General features: G+C 38.8%; 1 protein-coding gene across 1 annotated transcript; it reads right to left on the bottom strand.

The window, feature by feature from the left end:
* Nucleotides 1-810: 810 nt before the first annotated feature.
* On the bottom strand, nt 811-6,601 carry LOC106082317 (antigen 5 like allergen Cul n 1-like). Its single transcript, XM_013244757.2, has 3 exons — nt 6,476-6,601; nt 5,868-6,262; nt 811-1,063 (listed from the first exon to the last, which is right to left on the bottom strand). The coding sequence occupies exons 1-3, from the start codon at nt 6,599-6,601 to the stop codon at nt 811-813; spliced, it is 774 nt and encodes a 257-aa protein (XP_013100211.1).
* Between the last annotated feature and the right edge of the window lie 4,298 nt (nt 6,602-10,899).

The following is a 10,899-nucleotide window of genomic DNA, read 5'->3' as shown; positions in this document are numbered from 1 at the left end:
CCGTGCGCGCTTCCTACGATCCTGTTCCGACTTTGTCTCCCTCCACAGGACACTGTCTGTTGTCTCCATCCATTTCGGGGGGAGGCTAGCTTGGTCTTCCCAGAGTATTTGAAAGCGTGAAGCTTTTTTTCTTCTTCAGCATTTTAGCAGTGTTATGCCCTTCGGGAGATCTGATTCTCTTTCCAGCTTCCATAGAATTGCTTGGAATGTCAGTTCTATCCCTTCCAGCATCCTGCAGTCTGCTTGTGAGCTTAGCAAGGTCATCGCTCACTGTTCGCCGTCATCCCGCTGCCCTCATCTCTCGATTCGACTGCGATGACTATTTCATTGACACTGTCGCTGTCTGAATCCGAGTCAGAAACGCCACATTTATTTAAAGGCTGGGGACGAACTGTGCATCCCTCTGGTTTATCCGTCCATTCCTCATTAATTAGTCTGACGACTAGTTGTGCGCTTAAAGCATTACTCTTGACTTCAGGTGCCAAGGCACCCACACCCATTGGTAAGGGAGAACAACATAAACCTCATAAATTTCCACATAATTTTCAATCCAAAAAAAAATTTTAAATTTTTCTGGATATCAACCATAAACACTTTGAAAATTTAAATATTGCCCCCAATTAAAATAAAAACAAAATTAATTTTCAATCAATGGGTCAAATCATTATAAAGCAGTCTTTTATTTGTACTCGGCTTAATGTGATGGTGTGCTTTGGTTGTCATCATGCCAATGACAAATTTCATTCATATAATAAAACCAGGTTATAAAACCAAATACACCTGCATTCCGTTACACACTGACCAAGTCAATCAATAATTCGGATTATAAACTTCCCGGGTCGAACATAATGCAGGATATTTGGTATTTGTGCCAGTCTTGCAAGCCGAACCTGGTTGACCGGCCAAATAAACAGGAACATCTAAAGCAAAAATGCTGGCATAATTACAGGCCATGTTGTAGATATAGGCATGGGGGTATTCGCGAGGTGTATAGCGTATCATGGCACAGCCCACATGGGTATTGCGGTCCAAGACGAATTCAGCAAAGTGGCCATATTTTTCACTGCAAAATGAAAAAAAAAATGAATTTTAGAAGTAAAAAAATCATATTAAAAAAACATCTCATGAATAATTTTGTAGAGATCGGACCAAAATTTGTGCCTACTACAGCCTTAAAAGTCGAAACGATTAAAAGATGTTGATGGGAACTTTACCTAAATCTGGTTCGATTTTGATGACATTTTTTTGCATGTGGTGCGACGTCAAATAAAACATCCCCCGCAAAATTTTGTAAGGATGAGGCCAAAATTGTGGGCTACTACAGCTTTAAAAGAGCATATCGGATGAAAGATATATATGAGCGCTATATATAAATCTGATCCGATTCTGATGAAATTTTGCACACAAACTAGGACGTCAAAAAAAAGCAATTCGTGCCAAATTTGGTGAAGAAGGACCATAATTGTGCCTTCTACAACCATAAAAGACTATATCGGATGAAAGATATATATGGGAGCTATATATAAATCTGATCCGATTCTGATGAAATTTTTCACATATATTGAGACGTCACAAAAGCACTTCGTGGCAAATGTGGTAAAGATCGGACCAAAATTGTGCCTTGTACAGTCTTAATAGGTCAAATCGGATGAAAGTTATATATGAGAGCTACATCTAAATCTGAACCGATTTTTATAAAATTTTGCTCACATATTGAGACGTCAAAAGAAATACTTTGTGACACATTTTGTAAGGATCGGACCAAAATTGTGGCTGCTACAGCTTTAAAAGGGCACATCGGATGAAAGATATATATGGGAGCTGTATAAAAATCTGGACCGATTTTTTTCAAAATCAAAAGCGTTCGTCCTTGGACCAAAAACGAGACTTATGCAAAATTTTGTGAAAATCGGAAAACAAATGCGACCTGTATCTTACAAGAATACATGGACAGACAGACATTTCAGCCAAATCGAAAAAAAATTGGAACTTACAGGGGCCCAAGAAGTCAAAACGGGATATGGGTTTATATGGGAGCTATATCAGGTTATAGACCGATTCAGACCGGACTTGGCACATTTGTTGGAAGTAATAAAAGAACACCACGAGCAAGATTTTAGCCAAATCGGACAAAAATTGTGGCTTCCAGGGGCTTAAGAAGTCAAATCGGGAGATCGGCATACATGGGAGCTATATTCAAATCTGAAGCGCTATGGTCCATTTGAAATTCCTAATGACCTACATAAATTTGAAGTATTTGTGCAAAATTTCAAGCGGCTAGCTTTACGCGTTCGACCGCTATCGTGATTTCGACAGACGGATGGTCATGGTTAGATCGACCCAGAATGTCAAGACGATCAAGAATATATATACTTTATGGAGTTTTAGATCAATACTTCGAGGTGTTACAAACGGAATCTAGTCATTCCGTTTGTAACACCTCGAAGTACCCCCATCCTATGTTTGGGCGTATAAAAAAAACAAGTAAAAAGGCATTAAGTTCGGCCGGGCCGAAATTTGGATACCCACCACCTCGGGTATATACGTAATCTAGAGATTTGGATATAGGAGACCGATCTCCCGATTTAAGGTCTCAGGACCATAATGCAAATTGCAAACTCCCCATGAACACTCTACTATGGAACTGCGGCAAACTTCTCAGACATCACTGATTACTATCCGATTCAAGTTTTAAGCTCAATGGTATGGGACCTCGTTTTTATAGCCCAGTCCGCACGGCGTGCCGCAGTGCGACATCTCTTTTGGAGAGAAGTTTTTACATGGAATGGTACGTCACCAGCATTAGAAGGGGAAAACTATGGCGGAAAATTTTTTTCGCCAGGATTTGAACCCAGGCGATCAGCGTCATAGGCGGACATGCTTACTTCTACGCTACAGCGGCCTCCCTTAAGACCATTTCTTTTCCGATTTCACTGTAATATGACACAATGTGTTGCTTTAGGCTCTTCGAAATTCGTACCGAGTATGGTCAAGATCAGGCTATATTTGAATGTAGCTGCCATATAGACCGAACTCCCGACTTAGGGTTTTGGGGCCATACACGGTGCATAAAAGGTGAATTTGTTATCCGATCTCTAAAATTTGACGGAGTGATCTGAGTATGGCTTCTCAAGATTTATACCACATATGGTTCAGACCGGTTTATATTTGGATATAGTTGCCATATATACCGATCTCCCGATTTTAGTCCTTGGACCCATAAAAGCCGCGTTTATAACCCGATTTTACTGAAATTTGGCGGAGTGAGCTGTGTAAGGCCCTTCGTTATAGGCGATCAATATGCCCCACATCTGTCTATATTTGGATATATCGAGAAACAAACATATATATCCGAGGTGGTGAGAATCGGCCCTGCCGAAGTTAATGCCTTCTTACTTGTTCTGAAACAATTTCACTTTTTCTACCCTCTTCCATAGAATGGGGGTATACTAATTTTGTCATTCTGTTTGCAACACCTCGAAATATGCGTCTAAGACCCCATAAAGTATATATATTCTTGATCGTCGTGACATTTTAAGTCGAACTATGTCCCTCTGTCCGTCCCTCTGTCTGTCTGACCGTCTGTCTGTCGAAAGCACGCTTACATTTGAAGCAGTAAAGCAGGGCGCTTGAAATTTTGCACAAATACTTCTTATTAGTGTAGGTCGGTTGGGGATTGTAAATGGGCCAAATCGGTCCATGTTTTGATATAGCTGCCATATAAACCGATCTTGGGTCTTGACTTCTTGAGCTTCTAGAGGGCGCAATTATCGTCCGATTTAACTGAAATTTTATTTGTAGTCTTTTGATATCACTTCCAACAACTGTGTTAAGCATGGTTCTAATCGGTTCATAACTTGATATAGCCGCAATATAAACCGATCTTGGGTCTTGGCTTCTTGAGCTTTTAGAAGGCGCAATTCTTATCTAATCTGGCTGTAATTTTCCAGGTGGTGTTTTAGTATCACTTCCAACGTTTGTGCGAAGTATGGTCCAAATCGATCTATAACCTGGCATAGGTGCCATATAAACCGATCTTGGATCTTGACTTCTTGAGCTTCTAGAGGGCGCAATTCTAATCCGATTTGGCTAAAATTTTGCATGAGGTGTTTTGATATGACATCCAAAAACTGTGACGAGTTTGACGCAAATCGGGAGATAACCTGATATAGCTGCCATATAAACCGATTATGGATCTTGACTTCTTGAGGCACTAGAGGGCGCAATTCTTATCCGATTTGGCCGTAATTCTACATGAAGTGTTTTGTTATGACTTCCAACAACTGTTCAAAGTATGGTTCGAATCGGTTCATAACCTGGTATAGCTGCCATATAAACCGATCTTGGATCTTGACTACTTAAGCCACTAGAGGGAGTACTTCTAATTCGATTTGGCTGTAATTTTGCATTAGGTGTTTTGTTATGACTTCCATCAACTGTACGGTGCTGTATGGTGCAAATCGGTTCATAGCTTGATATAGCTGCCATAGAAACCGATCTGGGATCTTGACTTTTTAGGTCTCTAGAGGGCGCAATTCTTATCCAATCTGGCTGTAATTTTCCAGGTGGTGTTTTAGTATCATTTCCAACGTTTGTGCGAAGTATGGTCCAAATCGGTCTATAACCTGGTAGAGGTACCATATAAACCGATCTTGGATCTTGACTTCTTGAGCCTCTAGAGGGCGCAATTCTCATCCGATTTGGCTAAAATTTTGCATGAGGTGTTTTAATATGACTTCCGAAAACTGTGATGAGTTTAGCGCAAATCGACACATAACCTGATATAGCTGCCATATAAACCGATCTTGGGTCTTGACTTCTTGAGCTTTTAGAAGGCGCAATTCTTATCCAATCTGGCTGTAATTTTCCAGGTAGTGTTTTAGTATCACTTCCAACGTTTGTGCGAAGTATGGTTCAAATCGGTCCATAACCTGGTATAGGTGCCATATAAATCGATCTTGGATCTTGACTTCTTGAGCTTCTAGAGGACGCAATTCTCATCCGATTTGGCTAAAATTTAGCATGAGGTGTTTTGATAAGACTTCCAAAAACTGTGATGAGTTTGACGCAAATCGGCAGATAACCTGATATAGCTGCCATATAAACCGATTATGGATCTTGACTTCTTGAGGCACTAGAGAGTGTAATTCTCATCCGATTTAGCACATATTTTGTGCAACGGCTTCTCCCATGGCCCTCAATACACGAGTGCAATATGGTCGGAATCGATCTATAGCTTGATACAGCTCCCATATATTGCGTTGCCCAAAAAGTAATTGCGGATTTTTTCAAAGAAAGTAAATGCATTTTTAATAAAACTTAGAATGAACTTTAATCAAATATACTTTTTTTACACTTTTTTTCTAAAGCAAGGTAAAAGTAACAGCTTATAACTGACAGAAGAAAGAATGCAATTACAGAGTCACAAGCTGTGAAAAAATTTGTCAACGCCGACTATATGAAAAATCCGCAATTACTTTTTGGGCAACCCAATAAACCGAACTCCCGATTTTGCTTCTTGAGACCATATAAGGTTCAATAACTATCCGAATGGACTGAAATATTACACAATGACTTCTACAATGTTCAGCATTCGATTCATTTGTGGTCCAAATCGGACTATAACTCGATATTGCTCCAATAGCATAACAGTTCTTATTCATTATTCATTGTTTGCCGAAAAAGAGATAGCGAGCAAAGAACTGTACAAATACGATCCATGTTGGAGGGTACATAAGATTTGGCCCGGCCGGCTCTTACTTGTTGAATTCTATTTTAACCATTCGTTATTAATGAAATAATCCTTTAACAATTACCCATATGTTGAGAAATATATGTAGATACTTAACTAGTCGAAATCTACTTACAAATTCATATTGACTTTAAATTTCGTTATAAAGTCACTGTTGATCATTTTATGCTCTGCATACCATAGCCATAGATCCTTCATAATGATTTCGCTTATAATTTGACGTTCTTGCTTGCGACGTGCTATGCCCACCAGATTTTGTCCCACATTACGAAATCGATAGCTATTTTTACACTCATCATGATCCACCACACAGGTGCGAACATTTAAGTCGGCCAAAAATTCCAGCTCCTCATCCCATTGTATAGTGGCCATGCGGGAGGCAGGATAAAAGCCTGGCAATAGACCATTGGCTATGAAATTTCTACGTTTATTGTGTTCGTGCAAAATCAAATCACGATAAGGTGTCAAATCGATCATTACAGTGTCGGCGGCACAACTCTCATGGAATTCCTGAGAAAAAGAAAAGGAGGGGGGGTGAATAGTGAATGGAAAACAAATTCAGTTAGCTCGGTTGAAACGGGAGCCATATTCAAAGATGGGCTTTTTATCTAAATTATTTGGATTTTGGATTTTTTTTTTAAATAATTTATTAAAATTTGTGATATTAGTTTTTTTTTTTTAATTTTCCAACAACAAACACTTCTTACATTGTTTCTCTCTTACCCCTGTATTATTGCATGCGGTATGCTTTACACCATTGGGACACAAGACAGGATCACACCAATCCAAAGCTCCATGTGCACAGTTGACAATGAAGCCAATTATTAAGAATTCCACTTTCGAAAACATTTTCTTTTATGTTCAAACTGTATTTTGTGGGCCAAAAATTTCACAAAAGGAAGATGTTCGCGTGCACCTGTTGAATGCTACCAAATTCCTTTTAACAATGCTCTTATGATTGTTCTTTTGGTAATGTAGCGTGTAAATCGCCGCCATGGCTTTTATTTTATTTATTACAAGCCGCTTAACTTATTTGTATTAAATCAGCCTTTATTGTTTTCATTAAATGCGAATTAATATCAACATGCTAATCACCCCCCCTCCACAAGACCAATGAAAAGAATACAAAATATTAAATGCCAACAAAAAGAACAAAAACGGCGATAAGAATGCTGCTTCCGTTTATTTTTAAATTTCTCTCAAACTTGTAAGGAATTGATGGATTACCTTTCTTTCGCATTCTTTTGTAATGAATTTAGCACAAATGTCAACTTAAGTAACTTATTTCAACAAATTATTCCAAATGAATTATTTTTCCCAGAACATAAAAGATCACTCTGTGGAGGTGTAATTAATGTCAATGCCAAAGCCGATGACAATCTAATTAAGGAGACGAGAGTGTAAGATAACTAATTTAAGTACTGTATATGAATGAAATTTGGACCCTTTTGGTAGAACATGAATGAAATTTTGACAAAATTTTCTGTAAAAATAAAATGTTGACAAAATTATCTATAGATACAAAATTTTGACAAATTTTTCGCTAGAAATTTGGAAAAAAAATTTTCTTTAGGAAAAATATTTGGAGAAAAATTTTCTATAGAAATAAAATTTGGACTATATTTTATAAAAAACTAGCCGACCCGGGTCCGCTCCGCTGCGCATTCTTTTACTTTATATGGAACAAAAGTTTCCTTGGAATATTTATTTTCGAAGATCTTTTAGTGAAATACCATGCTAACTTGACTAATAGTTTAACAATATAAGTGCCTTTATCTGAATCCCATATACCCTTTATTGGTCTACGAATTTAAGTTTGGATGTAAGGTGTACTCCTTTCTTAAAATACTTCATTTCAGCCCGATATTCTCATGATGTCTGATTTAGTGGTGTTTTCGGGGGAGAGGCGGTCCCCCAGATACTTGGCCCTGAAAAAATATCAGCATCGTGCTCTTCTCTCAAATACCATTTATTTAAACCCCATATTGCCATTGGCTTAAGAGGAGTTTACAGGATGAGGCGGCCCCCAAACACATGGCCTCAAAATAGGTTATCAAATTCGTTTTCTAATCTCAAATACCTTTCATTTGAGCTACATATTGGCATCGTCAAAAAATTTTTTCCCTTTGGGAGTGTTTTCAGAAAGGGGTGATGCCCTAAATATATGGTCCTACAAATGGATATCAAATTCGTATTCTACTCCCAAATACCCATATTGTGATGGTCACTAAAAAATTGCTGTTTGTGGGGTATTTTGGGTATCAATTCTTGCGAAAATGGGTATCAATTCTTGCTCTACCCCCCAATACCTTTTATTTAAGCTCCACATTGACATGGTGGGTAAATATGCCCGATTTAGGGGTGTTTTGGCGATTGGGGTGGTCGTCCAAACACTAAGTCTGGAAAATATATATATCTATATATCATTTTTTTGAACCCCATATTGCCATTGGCCTCAAAATTGGGTATCAAATTCGTTTTTCAATCTCGTTTAAACTCCTTATTGCAAAAATCAGCAAATATGTCCGGTTTGGGGTATTGGCCCTAAAAACTATGAATATTCCACTCTCTTTAAGACCCAATTTGTTTTGGTGAGCAAATACGTCCTATTTGGGGGTTGTTATGGTGGTGGGACGTCCCTAATGTTGATATCAGATATCAACATTAATATAACCCCCATAATTCCATAGTCGGCAAACATGACCGGCTTGGGGGGGTGTTTTGGGGGATGGGCGGCCACTCAGTGAGTTGGCCTTGAAAATATATGTCGGATTCGTGTTCTACTCTAAAAACCCTCTTATTTGAGCCTTATATAGCAAAAGTCAATAAATACTTCCTATTTGGATGGTGTTGTGGGGGTGAGGTGCCCCCTAAGACACTTTTCCTGAATATTGATATCAAATTCGTGCCTTACTCCCAAAGACCTTTCATTTGAGTCCCATATTGCTATGATCGTAAATTTGTCTCCTTTAGGGGATGTTTTTGGTAAGAGGCGGCCCCCCAAACACTTGGTCCCATATTTGGATATCAGATTCGTATTTTACATTCAAATGCCTTTTATTTAAGCCCCATACTCCCATGGTCAGTAAATAAGTCCTGTTTGGGGGGTATTTTGGGGAAGGGGTGGACCCCCAGAAACGTGATCCCACATTTGGATATCAGATTCGTATTCTACTCGCAAATACCTTTCATTTGAGTCCCATATTACCATGGTCGGTAAATATGTCCGATTAAGGGGTGTTTTGGGGCTTGGGGTGGTCCCCCTAGCACTTGGTCCGACAATTGGATATCGGATACGTTTTCTTATCCTAAATACCTTTTATTTGAGTCCCATATTGTCGTGATTGGTTTAAATATATGTTTGGTAGGTTTTAGGATGGGGCAGCCCCCCTAGGTACCCCATACGAAATTTGGATACCAAATTTTTATTTTTAGGGTACTATATGAGAACACACAAAATTTCGCTTAAATCGCACCACCCATCTCCGAGATCTGGCGTTTCTGAAAATTAGGGTAAGGGGGAAGGTCACCCCCCCCCCCCCCCCCTTCAGATATAAAAAAATTTAGTATCCCATTTTCACCACGGGGTCATTGTGCACCATCAGTGAAAATTTCCAGAAAATCGGTTCAGCCCTTTCTGAGTCTATAAGGAACACAGAAACATACAAACAAACAAAAAAACCTACAAACAAACACAAATTGATTTTTATATACATATAAGAAGATGAAATTTTGAAAAAATGTTCTATAGAAATAACATTTTTACAATCAGATATTGCCCGGCAGCAGACCGTAGGGTTCCATAAATAATCGAATTGAATGTTGAATGTTGGAGACCATAATAGAAGCCATTGTGTGAAATTTCAGCCAATTTGAATTGCGTCCTTTGGGGTCTCAAGAAGTAAAATGGGGAAATCGGTTTATATGGGAGCTGTATCAGCCTATACACCGATTCAGAAAATATTTGACATGTATGTTGGAATGGTCATGGGAAAATCCGTTCTTCAAAATTCCAGCCAAATACGATAATAATTGCGCCCTCAAGAGGCTGAAGAAGTCAAGACCCCAGATCGGTTTATTTGACAGCTTTATCAGGTTATGGGCCGATTTGAACCATATTTAGCACAGTGGTTGGAAGTCATAACGAAAAACGTCGTTCAAGATTTCAGCCAAATCGGATAATAATTGCGCCCTCTAGAGGCTAAAGACGTAAAGACCCCAGATCGGTTTATATGACAGCTATATCAGGTTATGAACCGATTTCAACCATACTTAACACAGCTGTTAGAAGTCGTACCAAAACACGTCATGCACAATTTCAGCCAAATAGGATAATAATCTAGAGGCTCAAGAACACAAGATCCCAGAGGGGTTTATATGGCAGCTATATCAGGTTATTGACCGATTTCGACCATACTTAGCACAGTTGTTGGAAGTTTTACCAAAACACGTCATACTAAATTTCAGCCAAATACGATAATAATTGCGCCCTCTAGAGGCTCAAGAACACAAAAGCCCAGAGAGGGTTATATGGCAACTATATTAGGTTATGGACCGATTTGTACCATATTTTGGCAAAGTTGTTGGAAATCATTGCAAAACCCTTCATTCAAAATTTCAGCCAACTCGGATAAGAATTGCGCCCTCTAGAGGCTCAAGAAGTCAAGACCCCTGATCGGTTTATATGACAGCTATATCAGGTTGTGAACCGATTTCAACCATACTTACCACAGTCGTACAAAACCCTTCATTCAAAATTTTCAGCCAAATCGGATAAGAATTGAGCTCTCTAGTGGCTCAAGAAGTCAAGACCCAAGATTGGTTTATATGGCAGCTATATCAGGTTATGAACCGATTTGTATCATATTTGGCAAAGTTGTTGGAAATCATAGCAAAACACTTCATTCAAAATGTCAGCCAACTTGGATAAGAATCTCTCTCTAGTGGCTCGAGAAGTGTAATCGGGAGATCGGTTTATATGGCAGCTATTTATATATATTATGGGGTCTTAGACGCATATTTCGAGGTGTTACAAACAGCATGACGAAATTATTATACCCCCATCCTATAGTGGAGGGCATACAAATATTCAATGGCTTGTTTTTAGAATCTCTCAAGACATGGTGTCATATTGAGATCATAAAGTG

Source organism: Stomoxys calcitrans, chromosome 5, assembly GCF_963082655.1.
Source record: "Stomoxys calcitrans chromosome 5, idStoCalc2.1, whole genome shotgun sequence".
In the NCBI taxonomy this organism is placed as follows: domain Eukaryota; kingdom Metazoa; phylum Arthropoda; class Insecta; order Diptera; family Muscidae; genus Stomoxys; species Stomoxys calcitrans.
The sequence above is the reverse complement of the archived record's forward strand: the minus strand, read 5'-3'. Positions and strand labels throughout refer to the sequence as shown.